Genomic DNA, 26,733 nt, shown 5'->3' with positions numbered 1-26,733 from the left:
GGGGTCCCCAGCACCATTTAAAAACTAACTTTTGACATCTTTAAGTTTAACAAACAGTTCAGATTTCTAAGCAAGTTTATTTTCAGCTCAGATGCTAAAGTCAGTGGATTTTGAAAGAAAACGTGTATAGGAAATTATTTCGGTTCCTTATTTATGGTTCAGATCAGTACTCAGATTGTACGAGATGCTGCTGCTCGCTTCCTAACGGGAACAAGAATCTCCGAGCATCACGGGTGGCTTCGCCTGTAAAACTTGTTTGTGTTTGAGGCGCTTCATAGTCTGGCCTTGATCTATCTCCAGGACCTTTCCTATATCCACACGCCATCCAGAGCCCTAAGGTTAAACATCCAAATGATCTGTTTTTCCATTCTCTGAACCAAATGAAAAAGCTAAGGTGTTGGTGAGTTTGCAGTAGCTGCCACTTACCCCTGGCACCAGGGGCAGGGACTCTTAGAAATCCACTTCACTAACTAGCCTTTCACTCTAGTTAAAATAAAAAATGTGATGTACTTAATGCTTTATTGTGTACTCTTCCATCTATATTACTAGATTTAGAGCATTTGTAAATTCCTACAAATAAAACTGACATTTGAACCTTATTGTTTTGGAGAATCCACATGTGGTATAAAAGCAAATATAACAGTTCAAATATTACCTAAATCTAATGAAGGGGTAATTAATACTCACTTTGTCTCTAAAGGCTATATCAAGTTAATAAAGCAAAATCTATGACTAAGCAGGTGAAATAACTCTTAAGATATAACTATTATAAATCATAATGACATTAAAACTTGGGAATGAAAATCCCAACTTAAATAAGAGAAAACTGCTTAGATTTGAGATGTTCTTTTTATTTATTTATTTTGTTATTTTATTTTCCTCGATGTCACTGTAGCAATCATAAGAATGTTCGTGAACGCAGTTAATTTTTATTTATTTAGCCTGTTTGAGCTGTGGCATGACTGAATGTCAATAAAAGATGAGAAAATATGTTTTCCATAAATAAATTAAATGGACTGAGTCTATTGGGGGGGGGGGTAAAAAGTAGGCCAGTCTTGTTGCCAAAACAATAGTTTCCTCATCATCTGCGCTTTTATTTTCCCACCAACATTTCGTTTTAAACATCAGTCAGTGTTTGCTACTGATGCGTTGTGGGAGTGGCTGACACCACAACGTGACCAGCGTTCAGCCAATCAGTGTGCCCTAACGACGTGCAATCAGTCGTCAGATTATGGTGCGACTGGAGGGGAGTGAGGTGGCAAGAGAAGCAGGCAGAGACGGACTCCGGTATAAGACTAACTGAGTGTTAAACTCTGTTGCTTGTGACCAGGACTCAAAGCCTTTACTTCCAGGAGGTGTTAAGTTCACTGACAAGGTAATAGTTGTTGTTCATACACTTCGCGGCCGCTTCCTCCTTGTAGTAGCTGTTAGCTAGTTAGCAAGGTTGTTTGAAATAGGATGCGCTGGGCTTTAAATGTCATAATTGCTGTCACTAGTGCTTTAACTGAGATAGAAATGGCTTTGAGTCTTTTTTTGTAACGTATTTAACTGTTTGGATTTAAAATCGATAATATTAAACTATTTATTTTACGAATTTTAGTCAAAAACGCAGGCTAAACCCATCTTCCGCTAACATGGCATCTCTATTTTTGATAGGTTTGTTATTGGGCTGCTTTCTGCCCGTTTGTCCCGTCACAATGGGTTTAATCGGGGAGCCTTAGAAGCTAAAGTTATGGTTGAACTTGCCTGGCTTGCTGGGAGTTGGTAATTGAGTTTGTGGAGTGGGTGTGGTAGCCCGTACAGGGCATTCATTCATACGCCTGGCCTGACACATGGTGCAGTAAGTCCTAGAGAAGTGACACTAAAGCTTCTGAGTTTAACAAACAGCAGCTGTGTTTGAATCAGTGTCCTCATCTGTGGTCCTCAAGATGCTTCAGATCCAACTTCCTTCTACGGGGGAGATGAAATTTCACGGCTAAGAAACTTCAGACAATAGACTGGACCATTGGATTATGTCGGGGCTAAACACTGGGACATCTGGCCCTCAGAGCAAAATCTGAGTTTTACCTACAAGGTTGTTTATCTGAGGCATAAAGTGCTCATGGAGGGTCAGAAAATACACTTATGTCTACATAAAGTCACCCAAAATACTAACAGTATTGCACAAAAGATGCAGTGCATGTTTTCTTTTTTCTTTTTGACTGATCTGACTCAATGATATCTGTTATCATGTATTGGTCTTCTGTTGTTTTAAATGTTTTATGAAACTGTTGTAAAGTTTAAAAAAAACACACCACACACATGCAGATGAGTGAGTTCATTGAGACAAAAACTAGTTTGGCCACATTCAGGGTGCTTAAACCGGAATGACGAGACGTACATTTCCACCTGGTGTTTTTCAAAACTTTATTCTGAGGTTTCCAAACACAGACACAAGGTAATATTTAACTTTTTTACTTAAGACTGGTCATTTGTCTGTAAAAAGCACAGTACACCACGTCGGATATTCAACATTCTCCATCGAATTAACACACACACACGCTAGTCAGTGAAATTCTTTGTTTTGTAAATGTCTAACAGTTGATCAGTCACTAAAGTATTTGCCCACAATCCTCTTTGGTTAGCTACCAGTTTTAGTGCTTGTGTTAGCTGTATATGAGTCTTCTTATCTAGAGGTTGGTCAAATATTAGTTTACTGATTTAGTAAAAGTCTAGTTTGCCTCAGTGGTTTGATGTTTTATCTGGATATTGCAGCTTTCTAATAAAAATGACACATCGACCCCCTTCTCCAAAAGGCAGATGTAATTCTGTTTAATGTGCATTTTAGCAGCGGCCTCTGTTAGCCGAGTGGATGTTGTTTGAGTGGACGTTGACCTAAAAGAGGCCAAGTTTCTATTAGAAGGTTTTTAGGCTCGATTCCACAGAAAATATAATCTTGCTTGTTTTTATGTTATCAGGCTCATTAGTTTAGCTCAACAGTATTATTTGGACAGATTATTTTTATTAACTTTAATGGTTATTGGCTGAAAACTAGCTGCATCTCTGGACCTTTTTAGATTTCGAGGCCGCACTCGTGACAAACTGCAGAAGTAGAGAAGTGCTGTGCTAACACAGCTGATGGTGCTGTGTAAGCTCTGGCGTGAGCTGGGAAGCAGAACAGAGTACAGATTTCTTAGGTTTTGTTCTTCAAAATGATTTAATACTTTTCTGTCAATTTTTTTCGTTTAAATTTTATTCTTATTTCAGTTTTAAATGAAACTAGTTAATTTTGGCAAGTGCATTAAAACACGCTGCTTCCTTTTTTGTTTTATTTTGTTTATGCTGGGGTACACCTGTGTTTGTTGTTCCAGTGAGCTCTTTTTGTGTATTTATTGTCTTGACTTGGCTAATTGAACATTATATCTCCTGCTCTCTAAGGTCCTGTGCTAACCAGTGCTGCCATGTCTGCTAAAGCCATATCTGAGCAGACAGGGAAGGAGTTCTTGTACAAGTACATCAGCTCATCGGCTGCTGTGCAGAACCGGTTCTATTATGCCAGTGTGAATGCTGAAACGGACTGGGACCGCCTCACACAGGACCATCCATGGCTGCTCACGCATGTAAAATAGTCAGGTTTTTTTGCTGAAAACATAAAGTCTCAGAGTCCCTTTGACTGTTGTATTGCACTCAGTAATACATGTGACTGTGACTTGTTTTCTGATGTGTTACTTGTGTTTTGGGGCACATTGTAACATCTCTGACCTTTTTGCTCCTCGTGCAGCGGCTGGTGGTGAAGCCAGATCAACTGATCAAACGACGCGGGAAGCTCGGGCTGGTGGGCATCAACCTGGACCTGCAGGGTGTCAAAGACTGGCTCAAGGGTCACTTAATGAAAGAAACCACTGTGAGTTTGCTCTGCATTAGCGTTTTAGTTGATGTTTTACTTCCAAGAGGGTTTTAAAAATGTCCAGAATCTTCATTCGGTTCTTAATTTTCTTGAGTGACACGAATTTCCTCATGTTGCTTGTATTTTTATCATATTCAAAAGATTTGACCAATTCTAAAAGTAGTTGCGAGTATCTGGAACTTTGTTCTGAGAGTGCAAAAAGGTGAGACAACTTTGGGAGGAGTTGGCAACCAAACGAATCAGTTATTGATGAAATTTGAAATAAAATAAACACTTTGACTAAATTGTGAAAAGAAAAAAACTGTCAGTGTTTCAGATTTGTGTCATTTGCTTCATAAAATCACATGGTGTATGTAAAAATATCAGCTCAAAGTGTCAAATCTTCCATCTTGATGCGATTCCAGCTTAAAATTAGCTTAATTTCTTTCATGTATTTTGTCTCCCAGTCTGCAGCAGACATGCTACAATGAGAGACTGACTGTAGATGTGTAGTTATTGAAGGAAATGATGCCAGAATAATGTGTCCAAGACACTGAAACCAACTGAATCGTAACATACATTTTTATGTTTGGGTTGCTGTAAGAAAAGGTTAGAAATAAATGTGAGTTCATACCTGGTTAAATAGGGAATGATACCATTGCAATGACATGGCAGGAAGTGTTTATTAGTCAACACGGGGCTGCTTTAGTGAGCTTTTCATGGTACAGTTTTTGTGCCTGTTTTTCCTGACGGATCCCTTTTTGGTTTGTTTACCGGGTGTTTGGGTTTTCTCGCCACCAGTATGAAAAACAGTGTTCACTAAGTTCCTGTATGCTGTGGAGTTACTCCAGAAATGGCTTCAAAATGATCTCAAATGTCCAGTGAAATCCTGCCAGATTAAAATAGTTTATCTGTAGTTTTCTTCTTGACCTTTGACTTATGCTTACTGTATTTATTTTACTTTCAAATAAACTCAACAAACCCCAATTTTACTACTCATTAAAGACACATTCCTGAACTTTGCGGAAATATGCTCTCTGTCGCCCTTTTTAGGCTTGCTGTGTTACGTCACTGTCGTAAAATCAAATCTTCGTCACGCGTAAGAGGAATGTTTACTGGCAGTTTTCCAACTCGCGTGCCCAAACAAACACATTAAGCAACGTTTCTGCATTGAATAAAGTTTTATCAGGACTGTATAACGACTTTATGCTCGACCAAACACAAAATCCCGGTGAAATAATTTATTACTTGCCTATCCATTAGCAGCACGGCTAGGTCAGAGTCCGTAGTACATGTCGTTCTTACAAGAAGAGCTCTCCAGCGCGGAAAAGCTGACCCAATATTAACTCTGGTCTTGGCTCTTTCTCTGTCGTGTTCTATTTTTCTTTTCCTAGATTCCTCTGATGAGGAATTTCTAGCTTTCTTTGGTTGATCTGCCATTGATCAAGTCTCTAATCTGCAGGTCTACAACAGGCATATATACGTAGATGCCCCGTGGACTGGCACTGCCGTAATGGTCGACCGCCATTTTTGTCGGGTCTCTATTCCCCCCTGCATTCATTTCCACTAAGGAAGGTGCTACCCAACTAAAAAAAAAAGCTTTTTCACAAAATCCAACACAAGTTGCTCACTCTGCATTGGCTTACAACTTTTCTACAGTCACTGCTTTGGAGAGTGAGACTCATCCAATACGGTGGTGATGCAGTAACGCTATCCAGCACCCGATGGGGCATTTACAGATTCATGTCTATGGGGTCTACGTGATACTGCTGTAAAGCAACACTCAGTCAGTACTTCCGGCGGCGGACCGCGGGTCAAAACTGTAAAGTGCGGTAAACACACGCGGGGCCTCATAACACCATCACAGCTTCAAAAATGATCGTAGTTCAAGTTTTACACAATCTGAAGTGTTAATTCTTAAACTCGACTCACAATGTGCTTGGCTATAATTGGCCACATTCGTTTAATTACCATTACATTTAAAACCTTCATTATCTTGCAGATTTAATTAGCATGTATTTAGTTTTCTGCATCGAGCAGGGATAACGGTAACGTAGCTGGACCCAGTCACCATGCTGTGTTAACTACAGCATTTAGAGTCTGAGCTGCTTTTAGTTACTTATAGATCTGTGATTTGTAGAAGTGTGCCGACCAGAGTCAGGGGCATCAGATTTATCTTTAGATCCTTTAGGTCAGCAGGATCTATTCTGGTCCACCATAAACACACACGTGTTATTGAGTATGTCAACACGCACGTCCCTCCAGAAAATATTTTCACCTCGGCTACGAGGAAGCTCATTTCCCTAAAGTGAGTTTTCTTCCTGCAACAATGTTCTGTGGTTTTTGTGCCTTTTGTTACTGAGTTGGACTAACTGGGATGTTTTCTCCAACCAGGTGGGAAAGGCTAAAGGCGTGTTAAAAAACTTCCTCATTGAGCCATTTGTTCCACACAAACAGGTAATACTTTTTTTATTTTTTTACTTTAAACCCGACTCATGTTTATTTATAGCCTTTAGTAACAGCCTTCACCACCCCTCAGCATGACGTTACTCTTTATATAGGTCAGTATGTGATGTCTCGGCTCACATTTCTCTCTAAACCCAGAGTGAGTCAAACTCCAAGCTTTTACTTTTGGAGAGTTGGGGAAACGTAGTGAATATTGTCTGACTCGTCTCTGTGACGCTACATATTGCACCCTGGGCTAACAAAAATGTGTTTGGGTCCTTTGTTGTTGTTTACTCCCTCAGGAGGAAGAGTTTTACGTGTGCATCTACGCCACACGTGAGGGAGACTTTGTACTTTTTCACCACGAGGGAGGGGTGGAGGTGGGTGACGTGGACGCCAAGGCCCAGAGGCTGATGGTTGGAGTAGATGAGAAGCTCACCGAGGACCAAGTCAAAGAGCAGCTGCTCACACATGTTCCTGATGATAAGAAAGGGTACGAACCCATCATTTGTCATTTAGAGACTTTTGTCTGAATAAGAAAACGTTAGAATTCCAATAAATAATAGGAATGTATCAGTGATGAACTCAAACCTGAAACACACCGTCTGTGTGTTTTTGTGTGTCTTTCCTTCAAGCCTTTGTGGGGTTTTGACTAGGGGTTACCGTTTTTATATACATCAGCATCGGCCTATATTTGTCATTTAGTAAGGCTGATTTAAAGTCAGGCACATCATCGGGCAGCTGGATGCGGTTTCAGAATTTGATTTAAATGTATTTTTGCATTCACTAATAACGTCTGCATAATAAATACACAAAACTAACTTTAACACTGAGAAGTGCACAAAGTTAAGATTTCACAGTTTGGTTAAATCCAGAGTTTAAAAAAGGAGTCAGCTTCAGAAACTTTGTGCGTCAACTGTCGGTGACATTTTAGCATGAAAATAAGATGGAAAAGGATATCGGCCAATCGGCTGACTGACCGTGTGTGCTTCATATTGGCAATAGAAAAACGACGTCGGTCGACCTCTAGTTTTAACTGTTTCACAGAGACCGTTAAGGGATGCCCTCCTTAAAGTCATACATTATTCTTATAAATAGGAAGTAAAGGGAAAAGCTGTCTCTTAAAATGTCACCATAACATTTTTAATCACCACTGTAGCGCTCAGCCTGTCTGTCCTGTAGCGTTGACCTTCACTCATCTGTTTAGTCTTGTTTTTCCTGCGTTCCAAATCCCACTCATCTTTAGTTCTCTTAAATTAAACAAAACCCTCTTTGTATCTTTGAGGCTTGTCCAGCTTCCCCGCCAAGTCAAACAGATTTCACATCTGTCATTGCAAAACTCTGACACGCCATGGAGCACTTTTATTTGCTAATCGTAATCAACTCCAGACCTTTTAGGGAAAAGTAAACGAGAATTATCTGTCTACTGGTTTAACTTTTTATCTCAATAAAACAGTTTTACACTTGACACATTTAATCTATGTTTTGTCCCTTTCTTAAAGAGTTCTGTCCAGTTTTATTGTGGCGCTCTTCAACCTCTATGGGGACCTCTACTTCACCTACCTTGAGATCAACCCACTTGGTAAACATCGTCTCTGTTCATCTTTATTGTGAGATCATCAATGTTTAACAGATTTTTTTAGATGAAAGATTAATTCATAAGAATTCTTATTTATGACAACCCTGCAACCCCTGGTGGAAGAAGAGGTTAATAAAACGAATAGAAAAACATTCTAATAAATGGCTTTTCCTTCTGCACGTTTACCAGTCGTTACTCAGGATGGAGTCTACGTCCTCGACATGGCAGCTAAGATTGATGCAACAGCAGACTTCATCTGCAAGGCCAAATGGGGCAATGTGGAGTTCCCTCCACCTTTTGGCAGAGAAGCATATCCAGAGGTGAGACCTGAGGAGATTTTTTTGTGTGTTTAGCCTGTTTGTTCATCATTAACCAATAATGACACAGAGCAAGACATGTGGGTGGGTGGGTGGCTGCTGTCTCATACTTTTTCTACTTGAGGCATAAATGAACCAAGTTTATAGCCAAGTATTATCCACCTGTAGCTGGAAGTTTCTTTTAATACCTCACTCACTTTTTGGGCGACTCCCTCCCCTTTGTGTCCAGAGAGCGTTGAAAAGTAATGAAAGTAAACCGCTTGAGCAAGTTAACAACAAGCTCCCTGGGATGGGTGGTGAAGAAAACCAGTCAGGCTTATCACCTGACAGTGGTTCAGGTTTTACAAGAACGAAGTTGAACATTGAGCAATTATACTTTAAAGGCTTTACCACAAAAAGGAGAATCACAGAATCGTCTTTCCACCTTAAACGAAGGATATTTAAAGGTGTGATTAAATTAAAAGGCATTTTTAATTGATTTTTCTGATTATAATCAGTCACCTTGAGCTTTTCATGGAAGCTGAACATGACAATTGTCTCCTACATCCATCTCCTGCTTTAGCTTCTGATAGAAAATGGACGGTGAACCTCTAGGATTTGAGAAGTCTGACAGATCTACATCACACTGTCACTTACCATTCATGGACTCACCCATCTTGATTCACAACAGGGAAGGATGTTGTTGGTTTAGCTTTCAGGAAACAGAAGAGAACGTATCAGCTAGTAGAAGCTAACTGTTAGCATTAGCAACTCCACCCCACAGCAGAAATCCTCTTGGCTTGTGTTGATAAAACATCAATGTTGCAAAATAAATGGAGTCAGTGGTAGAGCTGCATTGCTGTTATCCAATCAGAGGTGAGATTTCCAAATATCAGGAAATAAGCCTCCAATTCCTGCCGTCTGAAGCTACTTTCTCTTCTAGCTGACTTGTACTTCCTGTAACAGGTGTATTTGAGCTTTTTACAACTTACAAGACATTCATTCCCTCTGAAGACCACTGCAAATATATTGAATAAATGAGTGAACTACACCTTTAAAGTTGGCATATTGTCATATTCACCCACAGCATTGAAAAATCCACCGTAATGCAAATGACCACCTTCTTGGTTTGTTATGAGTTCCATAAAACAGCAAGAAAAGATGAAGAAGAGGGATTTTACAAAAGACCACCAGCTTATGAGGCGCATCTGGTCCAAAATGAAATGTAAACATTTCTCTTTCTTTGGAGTTTCCACGTTTGCTTGCTAAATGTAAACAAGACAGTGGGTCATCTGAGTCATTACATAGGGGCTTTTTCAGCATTTCAGGTTACATTTGCAGAGATGTACTATCTGGTCTATCAATATATAACCCAAACTGGGAATGAGCCATACTGTTCCAGTACTCAGCATAAATAAGTACACCCACCCACTACATTTGTCAGAAAACCTTTAGTTTCCTTTCCTAGTCAACGTTTTCTCTGAGATGCCACACTACTAAATACTCCCACAAATGTGGGCCATTGATTTCAAACAAGGTATGTTAATTTTCACACACAAAAAAGTGATTTTTCCAACAACTCCTGTCAAGCCCATGTTGCAAAAATGAGTGCATCCCTTCTTAGAAGAAAAGCCACACTTGAGACTACAAAATTGAAATTAACAGGCATTAACCAGAGGTGAGTCTTAATTATTTATTTGAGGTGTCCAGCAGACAGGGAACTTTAAAAGGACATTACTTAGCATGAAATGAGAAGGGCTTTTCTTTGTTATCAACAATGGCTCCACATGGAAGAGAAATGTCACAAAATCTGAGAAGAAATCATTTCTTTACACAAAAAGGTGAGGGTTACAAGAAGATCAGGAAAGCTTTACATATCGGTCAAAATACTGTAGCAAAAGTGATCCAACAATGTAAGAAAGATGGAAGTACAACCTCTTACAGATACGTCCAGGCCGTCCATGGTTGTTAACACGTAAGTTCGCTGCAGTTAGCTAAAGCAGCAGAAAGCCAAACTGGAGTGGTCAGGTTAAAATATCCAGCGGGCATGATTGTGTCTTGCCACCGCATCACATATCTTAAAGCCATCCTTAAACGCCCGCATCTTGAGTCTGTCATTCATGTATTCATTACCTCCTGTCTGGATTATGCTAATTCTGTGCTGATTGGGATTAATGCGTCTGCCTTAGGCAGACTACAAAAAGTTCAAATTCCTGCAGCCAGATTTTGAACCAACACCAACAGAAGCATGCACATCACTCCTATTCCTGCTGATTGACACTGGCTCCCGGTTAAATTTAGGATTCATTTCAAAGTCTTGCTTCTGCTGTTAGTTTGATATGAATTAGTTACTCTCTTATTTGCACCATGTAATATTTCTTAGCCCATTCAGTTTTATTAGCATCATTGTTAGCTGGTTTAAATCGGGGGGTTTTCCCCTTATTTCCTGGTATAGTGCTGTTACTTGTTCTCTTTGACTACTATCTTTAACATGTATTTTTATGCTTTGTTTTTTATGTGTTTTAGCTAATGCCTTAGTTTCATTCTACGTTTCTTTGGCTTGTTTTTGTACATCACTTTGGTTAGCTGCCATGCTATTTGTAAACGGTGCTTTATAAATGAATTGGTATGGTATGGTGTCTATTTTTGATCTTGTCCACATACTATCTTGCGTCTATCATTCCTAAATCTGTGTTTTACCACTTTTAGGAAGCCTACATAGCAGATCTGGATGCAAAGAGCGGTGCTAGTCTGAAGCTGACCCTTCTGAACCCTCAAGGCAGGATCTGGACCATGGTGGCTGGAGGAGGTGCTTCAGTGGTCTACAGGTAGCTCAATATCTGAAATCTAGTTAATTAAAGCTTCAGGTTAATAAATAAAAAACACATTTTACATTCAGAGATTCTCTGAATCGCTGTTTGAAACTCCTGTTGCTCAACTTTTTTTCCTGCATCTTTAAAACAAAAAGGATTAAAGTAAATGAGGGAAGAGCGTTTGACTGTTTACCTCCTCCCCTTCAGTGACACGATCTGTGATCTGGGTGGGGTGGATGAGCTGGCTAATTACGGCGAGTACTCGGGTGCACCGAGTGAACAACAGACCTACGACTATGCAAAAACCATCCTGTCACTCATGACTCGTGAAAAACACCCTGAAGGTGAGAACAGATGATGTTTAAACACGGTTTGGCATCCAGTAAAGTAAAAAAAAAAGAAAAAAGTGGGACAAAGTTAAAGGCTGCAGAGTGGAAAGAACGTTGGAAAAAGATCTCCAAATGTCCTGGCTTACATAGACCTTTCTGGTGCCGGCTGCTTCTGCTGGAGTGTGACTGTCAGTTGTATTGCGATATTGTAAAACATTACTGACCAAACGTTTCATGGTTCTAATCAGTGATGTAACACATTCTCATCTTGTTCATTTCCTCTTCAGGAAAAGTGCTGATCATCGGAGGAAGTATTGCCAACTTCACCAACGTTGCAGCAACATTTAAGGTGAAACATCTTGAAACACAATATCAGTGGACGTGTCTTTTTCCTCTTTCTTTTTACTTATTTCTTTATATAGTTCAGAGTCCCTGGTGTCTTGAGTTTTAACCTTTTTATTTTAATAACGTGTCGAGCAGTGAAAGCCTTAACGTGTACCTGCTGTCTCAAAGGAATGTTGATATTTACCAAAGATTATTCGTTTCTGCTATTTAACTTTGTAAACATAAAAAGTAAATGACCTGACCTGGGACATGAAAAGCAATAAGCTACATTTGTCCTTTGCAGTGATTAAAAAATAAACTGTTCAGGTCGGGCGGTGCTTGTGTACTTTCTAGGCTGAGCCCTGTCTTTGTCCTCAGGGCATCGTCAGAGCCATTAAAGATTACCAAGGTCCCCTAAAGGAGCACGAGGTCTCCATATTTGTGCGACGTGGCGGGCCCAACTACCAGGAAGGCCTGAGGGTGATGGGGGAAGTAGGTGAGGGAGCTGATCACTCACCTGGCGAAATCATATTTCATGTTTTAAAATGCATCAGCAGCAAACAAAATGGTGTTTTGTTTCTGCTTTCTTAAGGAAAGACCACAGGGATTCCTATTCACGTGTTCGGAACTGAAACCCACATGACGGCTATCGTTGGGATGGCCCTGGGCCACCGGCCGATCCCCCATCAGCCACCAACGGCCGCTCACACTGCCAACTTCCTGCTCAACACCAGCAGCAGCGCAGCGGTATTCCTGTTTTAAATCTTATTTTAGATTGTGTACAGTCAGTATGGGATAGAGGTTACCGACTCTCTAAAATACATTAGGTGCCAATGGAAAGGAAAAGGATTCGAGGGTTTTCAGGAATCAGTCATGCATGTTTAAGCCCATACCCCACTGGGCTTTGACCTGAGATCAGTGTTTTACTAAATATGAACGTTTTCAATTAAAAAAAAACACTCCTCTTCATCCCGGTCTCATGGGCCATGTGACACAATTGAAAACAAATAGTTGCAGTTGTGCATAGTTTCACCTTCATTTGACTTATCATGGAGAATGCACATCTGAGCTTTTTACTATGTTGTCCTTTCCTCATGAGAAATACTCCCACACTCGTTTTGGCTGCATCCTGCCCCAGCTTCAGTTTGGTTGATGTACAGATTTTTCCTGCATCCAGGAGAAAGTGGCCCGCTTGCGTCACCTGGCATTTCTCCCCTTCCTGAATCTGGTCTGGTCTCAGTTCTGAAGCCTAGATATTCCAACAGATTACTTCTGCGTTGGCGATGAAACATCACCGTCAAAACCAAATGTCCTGTCTACAAAGACGCATGTAATGGCCAGCGCTGGACATGTGTGTTAAGTAACCATTGTTTTGTAACAGACTTGGTAGTCCAGTGGTTAGAGGGCTGGGCACTTAAGCTACTGGATTCCCAAGGCCCATGCAACAGCAGGCTTCCCTAGACGCTGTTGTAGGTGCAAATTGTTGGAGCAGGCGTGGGCGGAGCTTTGCACAAACAGTTTCAATTCTGGGTATAAATTCAGGCTGACGAAAATAACTCGTATTTAGGATAAATGACATCTCAATAGTGCCAACAGTAATATTTTATCCTATAGTTTGTCTACTTTTGCTCTCAACTTCTTAAATGGCATGATCGTGTTTGTCTCCCGTGTTGTCCCTCAGACTCCGGCTACATCGAGAACAGCTTCGTTCTCTGAAGCTAAAACCACTAATGATGTCACCCCACCCAAAAAGTCAAAAGCAGGCCTTCCACCAGGTAATGAGCAGACATTTAAATACATTCTTTAACTGCTTCTTATTAGTTAGTCTCTCATTGTTGCTCATTCACTTTTGCTTTTTAATTTAATTTCTCCGTTTGTTTGTTTCTTCCTCCCCTAAATGCCACCTACACCCTTTTCCATCTTTGTTTTGCTGCTCCAACTGTCCACTCACTTGCAATTCTTTCATGCTTGTTCTTCTAAGACTCTCTTCATTCTATCCTGTGGCCTCTGAAGAATGTGGTCACAGGCGATTGTAAAGGTAAGTGGTAGGTGTGCCATGCTTTCACTGCCATCAGCTGCCCTTGTGCTCCTCATTGGTCCCTTTTCTCTTTCTGGGATAAAAATACAAACGTGAAACCAACATTTTAAAATCACCTTGATCTTCTAACAGAAATTTGAGTTTAAGATGATGATTTTCAGCTGCTAAGATTCACAAATATGGGACTTTCAGTAAATATTTCTGGGGCTTTCCTCGGAGTTGTGTGTTTTTTGGGGGGTAATGTTGATGGTCTTGTTAGCTAAAGATTTACTTGTGGTTTGGGGACAAAAGCTGTTGATTGTGACCTGGCTAAACCTTTATAGATTGCTTTTTGCAGCAGCACAGTGAACGTAGCTCTGCATGCTCTTCCCTCTGCTGTGCTTCGTGTGGTTTTCAAAGATGGCACACAGTTGGTGCTGTGCATTTTAAGTGTGCTTAATAAAAACGGTGAAGATGCATTAAATGCAAACCTATTCTTTTTCTTTCTGTGTGCTCATTGTGTTACAATTTCTGTTCTATCCTGTGGTGTCACTGAAGCTCAAGCTTCTCCAGGCTGCAGTGGAGGTATGGAAGGATGCCGAGCAAAATAAAAATGTCCTCCAGTCCTCTCCACTCTTTAACCTCCATCTGCCCTCCCACCTTTGTTTAACCCTTGTTTGACCTTTTTATTCTTGCATCAAAGTGGTTGTTCTGTTTTAATAAACTTTAAGTGGATCTGATGCATTCCCTTTTAGGCTAACATTGCTGAATATGTGCATTTAAAGGTCACAGTTGTAGAAATTCATCAGTTCAGTACATGGTTCATCTTCATCACAAACATTTGTCCTCAGTGGAGTTCATCTAAAAGAGGCAGTTGTAGTTTTGTGTGGTCGTGTCAGATGTGCCAAGAGGAAGCAGGTAAGGAGAGACGTGAGATGGCAACATGAATGTAAAACGTGGCCTTTAGCTCATTAACTGCATTAATTATGCAGACTTTATCCTCAGTAATGTACTTGCAGAAATTGGGTTATTTTTTTTATTCTAATTACTCTGGAAAGTAATTTAATTCCTTCCCAATGAGTAGCTAAGAATTTTCTAGGAAATAAACACGTTGAACAAATTATTTGTAAAATGTGACTCGTAATAGATGATGCACAACTAAGTGGGGGGAAACAAACAGACCCCTTTGTAAAGAAGAAAAAAAATAAAATAAATTTTTAAAAAACCTACAGTTGTTGTAAATAAACTAACCAGTATCTTTTAAAGTAAAAATACTTGGCTAATCTAACCCTGAAAACCTCAGAAAACACTTCATACTGGAGCTAAGACGGCTATAATGGACCAGTATGAAAAACGTGATGGAGATAAAACCACATCCAGCTAGAGAAACTGAAACATGAGAATTGTCTCATTCCTGTGCTAACTCAGCATGAACCCCACCCCCGAAGGACATAAAGCTTGGATTGTGCAGTCGGAGTCGACGCAGCTGCACTGATGAACAGGGTGATATTGAGTTTAATCTCCATGGGTGTGAATATGAGGGGTCAGCAAAATACTGAGTCACTCAGCTCCATTTTGTTAAACATTAGGTTGAAAGTTGCAAAAGTCACACGTTTGTGTTAAGTGGGGGCTGTTCCCATAACGATGCGTATGGATGCTGAGTTATTTTCTCTGCCTCCTCCACGTTCGGTCCTCAGAATAAGTTCCCTTCATGTTCTGCTTGTTGACGTCCTCGCTGCTGCGGTTTTCCTGACTCCCGTATTTGTGTTTTTTTTTTTTTTTTCCCAGTTCTGACTTAAATCTGCACTTTCTCTGCCTGTTTCCTCTCTCAGCCAAAGCAACCACGCTGTTCAGCAAACACACCAAGGCCATTGTCTGGGGCATGCAGACACGTGCTGTGCAGGGCATGCTGGATTTTGACTACGTCTGCTCTCGTGACCAACCCTCTGTGGCCGCCATGGTCTACCCTTTCACGTAGGTTTGCCGGGTAGCTGCTATGGAACCGATTCGATGATGACTTATCTTGGAATGGTAGCGCAGATTTTATGTTTTTTTTTTTTATTTTACCCAGTGGAGATCACAAGCAGAAGTTCTACTGGGGCCACAAAGAGATCCTGCTGCCGGTCTTTAAGAACATGGCTGACGCCATGAAGAAGCACCCTGAGGTGGACGTAGTGATCAGCTTTGCTTCACTGCGCTCTGCCTTCGACAGCACGTTGGAGGCCATGCAGTATCCGCAGGTACACAGACAAGCCGGACACAGCTGGCCTTTTGACAATTCTGCATGACTCTGGATTGGTCAGTCATCTTTTTCATACGTTTAGATTCACACCATCGCAATCATAGCTGAGGGCATCCCAGAGGCTCAGACAAGAAAGCTGATCAAGATAGCAGACGAGAAGGGCATCACCATTATTGGCCCCGCTACGGTACGGTGCTTCCAATCACACACAGACTTTAGGGAGTGTCATGTTTTAATTGCCGTCATCATAATATGTACAGAACAACTATTTCTAAGGCATTTTCTTGTCTAGTTCTATGATGGTAAACCTTGTTTCCCAGGTTGGTGGCATCAAGCCAGGTTGTTTTAAGATTGGCAACACTGGCGGCATGCTGGACAACATCCTGGCTTCGAAACTTTACCGTCCTGGAAGCGTGGCGTACGTATCACGGTCCGGAGGAATGTCCAACGAGCTGAACAACATCATCTCACGCACTACAGACGGTGTCTATGAAGGAGTGGCCATCGGAGGGGACAGGTACGCTTTCTTACAAGGGAAAATGGCAAAAATTCCCACAAAAGTGCATTTTGTATAATTCTGTTTGCATTACGAACATTGATGACTTGAGTCCTTCTTGTTTCTGTTCTTTCTGTCCAGATATCCAGGCTCCACCTTCATGGATCACGTCCTACGCTACCAGGACACTCCCGGGATTCAGATGATAGTGGTGCTGGGCGAGGTAGGAATCGCTGCAGAAATGGATCCAGTTTAATCTGTTTGTAGCAGACAGCTTCAGTTTTAATCACCTTTATCTGACACTCAGATCGGAGGCACAGAGGAGTACAAAATCTGCCAAGGCGTCAAAGAAGGCAGCATCACCAAACCCGTCGTGTGCTGGTGTATCGGGACCTGTGCCACCATGTTTGCTTCAGAGGTTTGTTTTAATAAGTCTTTGTGGATCGGTTATCTTACATTACCGAGACCCGTAGCGATAAGAAAAACAACTTTAACTCCCAGGTTTCTTTTGCAAGTTCGAGATAATTTCTTCCTCCGTCAGCCTCACCAGTGCGGTCGATGGATGGGAACTGGTAAATGACCAGTATTTGTACAGCGCCTTCTTAGGGTTCTACAACCCCCCAAGGTGCTTCACAAAACACTCACCCATTCACACGCTAGTGGGGCGCACTGACAGAGGCGAGGCTGCCGAGCACGGGCGCCACCGGTCCCTCAGACCACCACCAGCAGCGGGCAAAATGGGTTAAGTGTCTTGCCCAAAGACACAACAGCAGCATTCTCTGGTGGGAGCCAGGATCGAACCTGCAACTTTCCAATTACCAGACAACCTGCTCTACCTGGATAGAGGAGCCGTTAACATAAGTGTTGGGATGTTGTACTCTGTATTTTAATTTTTTTTACTTTGCAGGTTTTTGCAGCCATAGTTGAGTCACAAAAAACAGAAAAATGCAAATCAGATGCATAAACATTTCAGGCCACTTGTATTTTTTCTGCTGTCTCTCCCTGCCACTTCCTCCTCACACACGCACGCACGCACGCACGCACACACACACACACACACACAAACCTTTGTTGACGATTAGTTTCCCATACTGACAGAGCAGGGGTTGCATTGAAGTGCACCATCAGTAGCATAGACAACAAAAACACCCAAACAAAGAAAAAAGTTGGGGTCCCAAAATGAAAATGTTGTTGTCCTATATCCAGTGGGGCTCGGTGAGTTTGAGTTTTTCAGGTCTTGATGTTTTACCGTCACCTGTAGGTTCAGTTTGGCCATGCAGGAGCTTGTGCCAACCAGGCCTCAGAGACGGCTGTGGCCAAGAACCAGGCTCTGAGGGACGCCGGCGTCTATGTACCTAAAAGCTTTGATGAGCTGGGGGATGTCATCAAGTAGGAAAATCATTGCATGATGTAATTTTATTTGTACTGCTTTTTTAGTTTTTTAAAAAAGTGTTTTTTACAAATTATTGTGTGAATGTCATGAAACAGGACAGTTTATGATGAGCTGGTGGCCAGTGGTACAATCATTCCTGCCAAGGAGGTTCCTCCCCCGACCGTTCCTATGGATTATTCCTGGGCCAGGGTAAAAAAAAATCCATAAGTGTACAAATAAAGTAGTGAATAAAATAAAATTCAAATTTATTTGCAAAGGAATTTTAGATTTTCTCACCTGTTTTGTTCTCTGGTTACATTTTTTCAGGAGTTGGGTTTGATTCGTAAGCCAGCCTCCTTTATGACGAGTATCTGTGACGAGCGAGGACAGGAGCTCATCTATGCTGGCATGCCCATCACCGAGGTCTTTAAGGAGGAGATGGGTTTGGGAGGAGTCCTAGGCTTGCTCTGGTTCCAGCGCAGGTGAGAATAGCAAATGGGTATCATCTTTACCGTGATCACGAGTCGCAACACAAGAACGTCAAGTTCTGTCTTGGATCTTAATTGCTTGACTATATTTTTGTAGAGCAAACATTACTGATCTTGTGTTCAGGTTGCCACGATACGCTTGCCAGTTCATTGAGATGTGTCTGATGGTGACTGCTGATCACGGTCCTGCTGTCTCTGGTGCTCACAACACAATCGTGTGTGCTCGGGCTGGAAAAGACCTCATCTCAAGCCTCACCTCTGGCCTGCTCACCATTGTCAGTACTACTCACAAAGACAGACACACACTCGTGCCTTTCAACATCTTGGGAAGGGATTCAAAAGCTGTTTCTAGTATAAAAGATTTTAGCTGGATTTGGTCGTGTTTATTTAACTATTTTGCAAATTGTGAGTACTTAACTGAATTCTTGATGAAATCAGGGGGACCGTTTCGGAGGAGCTCTGGACGCAGCAGCGAAGCAGTTCAGCAAGGCGTTCGACAGCGGCACGCTGCCCATGGAGTTCGTCAATAAGATGAAGAAGGAAGGGAAGCTGATCATGGGCATTGGGCACAGAGTCAAATCAGTAAGCGGCTCCAAACTCCTGAGTGTATCTCAGGTTTAACACAAACTAACTGGTGATGTGCTATAATGAAAACACAAAGCTTTGGAATAACAGGTTTTTTTTTGTTTCCAGATCAACAATCCAGACATGCGAGTTCAGATCCTGAAAGACTTTGTTAAGCAGCACTTTCCCTCCACTCATCTACTGGACTATGCTCTAGATGTGGAGAAGATCACCACCTCCAAGGTGCCAGAGCAGGATTTGGTCATTCCGACTTTATCTGTGATGATTTAGGAACAAACCTGCATTTTATTTAGAAGCAAATGAAAGTGGTTTTTCAAATCTTAGCTAGGAAAACTTCCTGTTTGGGAATGACCGTTTTTGTTAATAAACGTATACGAATTATAGTAATACGAGAAGCTCGTACATTAAAGATGGCTTTAATAATTAGATAAATTGTCAAAGTCTTGTTAAAATTGCAGGACAGCACCGTTTATAGATGGTACTTACATTTGTGTGTTAAATTTTAACCCCCAGGTTCAGTTAGGTAGTTGTGGGACGTGCTTTCGTGTGCTTTGTTTTAAATTCAGATAACTGAATTTTAGTATCTTGTAGAAACCCAACCTGATTCTCAACGTAGACGGTCTAATTGGCGTTTCCTTCGTGGACCTGCTGAGAACATGTGGAGGCTTCACACGGTGAGAAAATGAGACCATTTCAGAATAAGGAAAGCCAAGTACAATAAAAATAAGGTACTGGCTACTTCTTTAGGAACAGGAATTGCACTTTCACAATTATGTAAAAAAGAAGGTTTAAAAAAATAACTCACAGTATTTCTAGTTTTGTACATAAGTTGTACTTAAAGACCAAGTTCACTGGTAAACACATTTTTACTTGTTTTTTTAATTATGATCAATCACTTTTGAGTTCCACAAACATGCTAAATGTGAAAATAGTCTTCCACACCTATTTCCTGCAGCAGCCGCCAATAGAAAATAGATGAGGAAATTCTCAAATTAGAAAAGCTGACAGATCTACGTCGCACTGTAAATTAGCTTTCATGGACTCGCCATCTTGGTTTGTGACAGACCAAGATGGTTTTCCAAGATCTGTCCGTAGTAGAAGGCTGTTGGTTTAGTGGCAAGGAAACTGCAGAGAACTTCTCAGCTAAATGCTAACTGTTAGCATTAGCAACTCCACCGCACAGCAGAACTCCTTCAGGCTTAATCAACGTTGCAGAGCAAACAGAGTCAGTGGTAGATTCGTGTTGCTGTTATCCCATAAGAGGCACTATGTCTAAATATCAGGAAATAAGACACCATATCCTGTCGTGTTCTGTCCCCCTCTGCTCTGGCTCCCTTGTAGTTCCTGAAACGTGAGCGCCAGAGCTTTTTGTACAGAGATCAACTCAAAATAACATACTTTAGAAGACTATTAGATGTGTTTTTGTATTAAAGTACTACAAATTTGTATCTTGCTCAAGATACTCCATGTAAATTTCAGATGTTTGCTTGGTTTCTGGTCAATGATGTTCCTCACATAAATGTTTACACGTTTCCAGAGATGAAGCTGATGAGTTTGTGGAAATCGGTGCTCTGAACGGGATCTTTGTCCTGGGGCGTAGTATGGGCTTTATTGGTGAGTCTCAGTCACAGCCAGCCAAGAGCGACGAGGTCCTTTGGCAGTAGGATGACCTGTAACTTGTGTCTGCTTCATTAGGGCATTACCTGGACCAGAAGAGGCTGAAACAGGGTCTGTACCGCCACCCGTGGGATGACATCTCCTATGTGCTCCCTGAGCACATGTCCATGTAAAGGCCCTGGATGGTGTGGTTTGGCAGCATCGTTTCATTCAACACACCTGAGCTGATTTAGGAAAACTGGACAGAAGCATTCTGGAACATGGAAGCACACACAGATTGTGGGATTCAGATAGAAATTTTACTTTTAGTTTTTAAGGACGAAAAGGGGAAGTATGTTTTTAGATTTTTTTTTTTTTTGTCGACAAGTTATTTAAAACTATTTAGAAATGTAACTTATTTGTTTTCCGATAAAGAGCCGAACCAATGCAAGTGCAAGAAATCAGCTGATGGTTAAAGTCGAGTACAGAAGCAGAGGAATCTGCTGTAGCTGATAAACGGGATTTAAATAGTGTTTCCATTAGATTAGAGTCTGGATAGTTAACCTACAGCAACACCTTAGTGAAATCTGCTATTTATTATATTTACAGATATTAACCCTTACACAACGTTTAAATTTTCTAACGTCAATGTCATTTGAGCACAAAACAGGTAAGGGTTAAACATGATTCACTGCTTCAGGACCATCAAAGTGCTTACCTGACTTGTTTTAGAGCACTCGCCTTGATTTAAAAACTGGCAGTTTTTTTTTTGTATTGTCCACTTTTTATTATCACTTAGAAATATTTTAGTCATCACAGTGTGAACCAAAAGTATTTTATGCTGAAAAAAAGTTTAGCTGTAAGTTTTTTTCCATCTGTTATTAAAAAAAAAATAAGGGAATGAAATGAGTCGGTTCAGTGTCTCTTCACCTTTGCCTTCCTCGGAACAGCCATGACGTTACAGCTCAGCTACTGTGATTTAGATTCTGTCAAGTCTGAACTCAACCATGTGTGTAGCTATGGTAACCGTATGACAGAAGGATGTAGAAATCCATCCAGAGGCGGTAAACAGAATGCTGCATAAATGAACCCTGAGGGGGGATCTATGAAGGCAGTTTTCTTTTCCCGTGGGAATTCCTGTACATTAAACGGTTGGGAATTCACCACCAACCTGCAACTGCTCACTGTAAAGCCTGCTGTGTTTTGTCTTTATTTGGCTATTTTATTTAACTGTGAAAATGCTTTGTTTTTGTAATATGCTGACAAATAGTGGCACATTAATAAATAACTTGTTTTAAATTTGCTTTTGGCTGAATATTTATATTTTCTTACAATTATTTTCCAATTCTGAGAAGAATAAAGTATCTCATTTGTTTCAAAGATGCATTTAAAGACTGTTACTTAACCAGACTTTATTCTAAATGTTCCTCTTATTGTAAACATCAGAACAACTGAACTCGCCTTGGGCTTTTTATTGATATGTGTTGTGCTAGAAATGCATGAAATCACGTATAAACCATTATGAACTGAAATAATTTTGATGCCTTTAAAATGAAAAAAGCACTTGCACTGCTCAAACAATGAAAACAAACACAACTGTCCACTTAGGAAACAACTCTGGTGGACAATCCATTCCACCTACTGGTGTGCAAATGGAAAAGCACAGCTGCATAAACCAACCTTGTATGTGATAACTAGGCGGATCCTACGTTAAGCTATTACTTGTGTATGACATAAAATGCTGTTTGTAGAGATTTTTTTTATATTCATTTTTTTCGCGTACAAACTTTACAAAAACACCAGTGTCTTTAAACACGTAGTACATAGAGATGCTGCAGCAGGGTCCCAGGAGGAGGGAACAGATGTTTTTTTTTTATCATCTGGTTGGATCGACGCAGCAACGCGCATGCGCGCATTCTGTGTTCATGGTTGCCAGCAAGGTAAAACTTCGCTGCAATTAAGAAACATTAACGCGTCTTTTAAACATAAAAAGCGAATTCAAACTGTTAGTTACCGGGAGGCTGGTTCGTGTTGTGTGTGGGGGCGTTGGGGCGAAGCTGGCTGGCTGTTGCTGACTTTCCTCTTGTGAAAAATCGTGTTTTGGGAATAATCGTGAAGACGGAAGTGAGTCTTCCCCGCTTCCTATCAACCCTCTCAAATCGACGCATGGATGACAGTCCTTGGATGTTTATTAACGTTTTGTTTTCACATTTCTAGTTTCGTCCCAAACATAGTCAAGAGTTTTTATTTACCTGCGAGTTTCTCCGGTTGCCTCGGGATGGCAGCGGCTGCGGAAGCGCGGGAGAGCCGCAGCAGGAGTGGAGCTGCGCAGGTAACAGGTGACGGAGAACCGGAGGAGGCCGAGGAGTTCACAAGCGCGGCGCACTGTTTGGAGCTGGCCAGGCGGCAGAATGAGCAAAGAAAGATGGGGCTGTTCTGTGACTTGACCCTGATCTTCAGCTCCAGAGGGGTGTCCGGGGAGAGGATCCAGACCCTACATGCCCACCGCTCCGTCCTCTCCGCGGCCTCCCAGTACTTTGAGCTGCTGCTGGGGGGACAGTTCTCGGAGTCCCGCACCGGCAGAGTGGAGCTGAGGGAGTGGAGCTCGGAGACCGGGCCCGACCCAGACACCGTGGAGAACGTCATCCAGTTCATGTACACGGGGGAGATCCGGGTCACCGCTGGAAACGTCAATGATGCACTGGAGCTGGCTGACAGGTGTGCGTTTGTTTCATTCTGTGTGTCACTTTAGCACAGCTGGTTCTGCGTGACCCAGCTGTGATGAATGTTGTCACTGCAACGTCATCAGTCATCAAAGCGAGTTTGACATGATGGGACACTGTCCCCACACGGAGATGATTTATTATGGACAATTCCTAGATATTTGTTTTAATATCACTCATATTTTATACGGAGCTACTGATCAAACTAATCACCTTAGATAACACGTGTTCATTAATGTCTGATGCACTGTGTTGGTTTTGTGAAAAATATGATGTGCATTGTTTGTCCAGCCCACTGCTGGGACGAAAAGGGATTCCTGCTATTCAGTTATTAAAAGCAGCAGAGACGAGTGATCGTAATTATGTAAAATAAACAAATGCAGACCTGCAAAAGTGTGAATACTGCTACATAAGACATAAAGAGAGGTGGATTCTGTTGGATTTGTTTTATGTAATTCCTTTTTTATATAATTAATTTAATGTTTATATATAAATAAATTCTGCACTTTCAGAGCAGCACACCTAGCTCCAGTCTGTCTGTATGGAGTTGGCAGGTTCTCCCAATGCATGGGTGGGTTTTCTCCAAGGGCTTCGGTCTCCTCTCACTGACCAAAAATATGCATGCTAGCAGATATGAGTCTGCAAAATGAATAACACAAACATAGGGTAGGGCAAAACATGGCTCTAATGGGACATCTTCACTTACTTTTTTACATGTCTGACTTCAGGTTGATCGTAGAGACAGCAGACCGTAAACATTGTGGCAACTGACCAAAGGACTATAATTCAGTGAGCTAATTAATCATTGGTTAAAAACTCAAATTTGCTAATCTTGTCCCGTCAGGTTCTTGTTGGGGCAGCTGAAGAGCTTCTGTGCAGAGTTCCTGGTGAAGAACTTGACCTTGTCCAACTGTGTTGCTGTACATAGTCTAGCCCACATGTACTCTCTGGACCAGCTCGCTCAGGAAGCCGCCAAGACCATCAGGAAAAAATTCCACCTAATTATTTGCAACGAAGAGTTCTACGCACTGCCGTTTCATCTGTTACGAGACTGGCTGTCAGACTCTGAAATCACTGTGGATTCTGAGCAGGAGCTGTATGAGGCTGTCGTGAAATGGGTCCACCAAAACCCAAAGGATCACGAGAAGTACTTTGAAGAGTTGTTTAGGCTTCTAAGGCTGCCACAGATGGCTCCTACCTACCTGACACGTGTGGTGAAAAAGGAACCTTTGGTGGCGAACAGTGCAGCGTGTTACCAGCTGGTGCAGGATGCTCTGGAGTTTCACGCCGTTTACCCTGAGGGCCACAGACGAGCTCCTCCAGAGCTCTGTGCCTCCTACGGGGGGCTGACCCAGCCACGCAACGGCCAGAACATGGATGTGATTATGGTGATAGGCGGGGTTTCAGAAGGCGGAGAATACCTCAGTGAATGTGTGGGATACTTTGTGGCTGAGGACCGCTGGGTCTACCTGCCACACATTCACAACCACCTAGATGGACATGCCATCACCACCACTGCGGACCATGTTTATGTGGCGGGCTCCATGGAGCCTGGATTTGCAAAGATGGTGGAACGCTACAACATGAGCCTGAACAGCTGGGATCAGGTCAGCAGCCTGGTCACGCGTAAGCACTCGTTTGGCCTCATGTGTGTGGGAGACGTCCTCTACGGCATCGGTGGTCATGGGAACTTCAGTCCAGGCTTTAAGGATGTCTCTGTGTACAAACCTGAGCTGGATGAGTGGACCAGCCTTGAGCCGGCACCAAAGATCCTACGAGACGTGAAAGCGGTGAGTGTGGAGGATCGCTACGTGTACGTGATGGCCAGGACCCCTGTAGACATAGACCATGATGATGGACTGAGCACTGTGACCATGTGCTATGATACAGAGAGTCACAGGTGGCAGGAAGTGCAGTCATTACCTCTAATGGATAACTACTGTACTTTTCAAATGGCTGTGGCCTCCACACCCTTCTACCACACCGCCTCCTGTTGCTCCAAGAACTACAATGTGACATTTGAGTCTGCACAGCAGAAGATGAGCAGGAACATCCCAGAAGAAATCCTCAGCAGCCTCCCTTCAGAGGTTCTCGGAATAGAGGGTGCTGCTATTTGCCACCTCGGAGATGACATCTTCATCATCGGAGGGTGGGGGAACAGCAGCAGTTTGGAAAGGCAGTATCGCAAGGAGGCGTATCGGTACTGTGCAGAGAGGAAGCGCTGGACACTGCTGCCCCCCTTACCCGAGCCGCGCTGCCGAGCAGCAGCCTGCCACGTTCGAATCCCGTACCGCTACCTCTGCGGCCAAGCTCGCTACCCCATGCCACAGAACCTGGCTCGCCAACGAGATCGCATGCAGCAGATGCAGCAGCTCCATCGACGCACCCTCACCCTGCGGAGACAGCTGCAATCACAGATCGAATGCTGAAGTGAGGATCAAAGATTCTGTTGTTTAGCTGAACTTAATCTGCAAATAAACAACTTTCTGTATCGATAAATCTGTCTGATTTTAACGCCTTTACCAGTTTATCTGCAGCTGGCTTTAATGGAAGGAATGAAGGCTGATTATGTAGAAAAAGAATCGTTTGATTATCTGGCAAATCGGTGATCTCTTTGACATGATTCTAGACTTTTTAGTTAACTTTTAACCTGTAGTAAATTAAACTAATAATAGTTACTGTGATATAAAAAGCACATCTTGATTTTTTAAGAGAAAAATATAATTTTTCTTTTTTTTAACCATCGCTATTTGTTTTCTGGAATATTTTTCGTCTTAATTTCAGTGTTGAGATAAAAATACAACTTAAAATATTGCTGCACTTGCATTGTGTTTCAGGGCAGTGCCAAAATACTCAACCAACTGAAAAGAAAGGTTTAAATATTTTTGCTCCCTTCCTAGTTTTCATGTAAGAATCTTGTTTGTCTTGTCTTTTTTTTTTTTTTTTTTTTGCTTTTACTTTTTAACATTTGAAGCTGATTTAGCTTTGAGATGTGTATTATTATTATTATTATTATTTGTACCTAAATAGTTCAATTGAACAAAATATTGTGTTTGAAAGTTGTTCAAATGCTGCAACAAGAAGTTATTTTTGTAAACTACATTCCTACTTTTCCTTGTACGATATCTAACAGTTTCAGGTTTAGGAAGTCTGACCTGAATCCTTTGTCTTTGTCTTTCTTTTGCAGCTGTGAAATTTATATAAATATTGTGCTGACTGATATACAAATTTTATTTTGTACACACAAAAAAATCTGATTTTTTTTAAGGATCAGCTGATGTAGGCATTGTGCGAGCAAACACATCCCCAATGTGTGTGCACTTGTTTAGACATAAACATCAGCGAGGAGGATGAGTCTCCTAACAGGTTATGCTTCAATACTCGGACTGTAATTCTGCAGTAATAAAAACATTCCTGAGTTTAAACAAGCTGTCTCTGTGAAGTCCATCAGAGGGGGTTTAGGCTGTCTAATGAAGAAGAAATTACACCACAGTTCATTTTAGGTTTCTTTGCTTCCTTGTCTCTAGTTTAGTAAACAGTAGTGTTTGGGATCGTTTTTAATT

The 26,733-nt window shown here is 41.7% G+C and overlaps 2 protein-coding genes across 4 annotated transcripts; both read left to right on the top strand.

Annotated features, from left to right (window-relative positions):
• Nucleotides 1-1,226: 1,226 nt before the first annotated feature.
• On the top strand, nt 1,227-21,348 carry aclyb (ATP citrate lyase b). Of its 2 annotated transcripts, XM_015963086.3 has the most exons (29): nt 1,227-1,375; nt 3,418-3,599; nt 3,761-3,883; nt 6,260-6,322; nt 6,613-6,803; nt 7,813-7,892; nt 8,079-8,209; nt 10,895-11,013; nt 11,206-11,342; nt 11,615-11,676; nt 12,030-12,147; nt 12,244-12,398; nt 13,333-13,426; nt 13,633-13,689; nt 15,501-15,642; nt 15,740-15,908; nt 15,993-16,097; nt 16,231-16,427; nt 16,548-16,629; nt 16,714-16,824; nt 17,668-17,795; nt 17,895-17,988; nt 18,106-18,260; nt 18,391-18,541; nt 18,705-18,848; nt 18,960-19,073; nt 19,443-19,525; nt 20,389-20,465; nt 20,547-21,348. In XM_015963086.3, the coding sequence occupies exons 2-29, from the start codon at nt 3,441-3,443 to the stop codon at nt 20,639-20,641; spliced, it is 3,336 nt and encodes a 1,111-aa protein (XP_015818572.1). In that variant the 5' UTR covers nt 1,227-1,375; nt 3,418-3,440; the 3' UTR covers nt 20,642-21,348. The 2 variants fall into 2 exon arrangements, with proteins under 2 accessions (XP_015818572.1, XP_015818573.1); XM_015963087.3 differs by lacking the exon at nt 13,633-13,689.
• A 569-nt stretch (nt 21,349-21,917) lies between these two features.
• Nucleotides 21,918-25,738, top strand: klhl11 (kelch-like family member 11). 2 transcript variants are annotated; one of them, XM_015963090.3, is made up of 3 exons: nt 22,434-22,571; nt 22,665-23,165; nt 24,015-25,738. In XM_015963090.3, the coding sequence occupies exons 2-3, from the start codon at nt 22,726-22,728 to the stop codon at nt 25,597-25,599; spliced, it is 2,025 nt and encodes a 674-aa protein (XP_015818576.3). In that variant the 5' UTR covers nt 22,434-22,571; nt 22,665-22,725; the 3' UTR covers nt 25,600-25,738. The 2 variants fall into 2 exon arrangements, with proteins under 2 accessions (XP_015818574.3, XP_015818576.3); XM_015963088.3 differs by having other exon boundaries at nt 21,918-23,165.
• The last annotated feature ends 995 nt before the right edge of the window (nt 25,739-26,733 follow it).

The sequence above is a fragment of the Nothobranchius furzeri genome, chromosome 16, assembly GCF_043380555.1.
Source record: "Nothobranchius furzeri strain GRZ-AD chromosome 16, NfurGRZ-RIMD1, whole genome shotgun sequence".
Taxonomy (NCBI): Eukaryota; Metazoa; Chordata; class Actinopteri; order Cyprinodontiformes; family Nothobranchiidae; genus Nothobranchius; species Nothobranchius furzeri.
Note: the sequence above shows the minus strand (reverse complement) of the source record. Positions and strands in the feature narration are given on the sequence as shown.

Bases quoted from the DNA above. Each gene is read 5' to 3' on its own strand.
- aclyb (XM_015963086.3), top strand. From the start codon at position 3,441: ATGTCTGCTAAAGCCATATCTGAGCAGACAGGGAAGGAGTTCTTGTAC. The intron at 16,630-16,713 runs GTAGGAATCGCT...TCTGACACTCAG, and splicing joins TGATAGTGGTGCTGGGCGAG to ATCGGAGGCACAGAGGAGTA. The intron at 18,849-18,959 runs GTAAGCGGCTCC...TTTTGTTTCCAG, and splicing joins TTGGGCACAGAGTCAAATCA to ATCAACAATCCAGACATGCG.
- klhl11 (XM_015963088.3), top strand. From the start codon at position 22,618: ATGACAGTCCTTGGATGTTTATTAACGTTTTGTTTTCACATTTCTAGT. The intron at 23,166-24,014 runs GTGTGCGTTTGT...TTGTCCCGTCAG, and splicing joins GCACTGGAGCTGGCTGACAG to GTTCTTGTTGGGGCAGCTGA.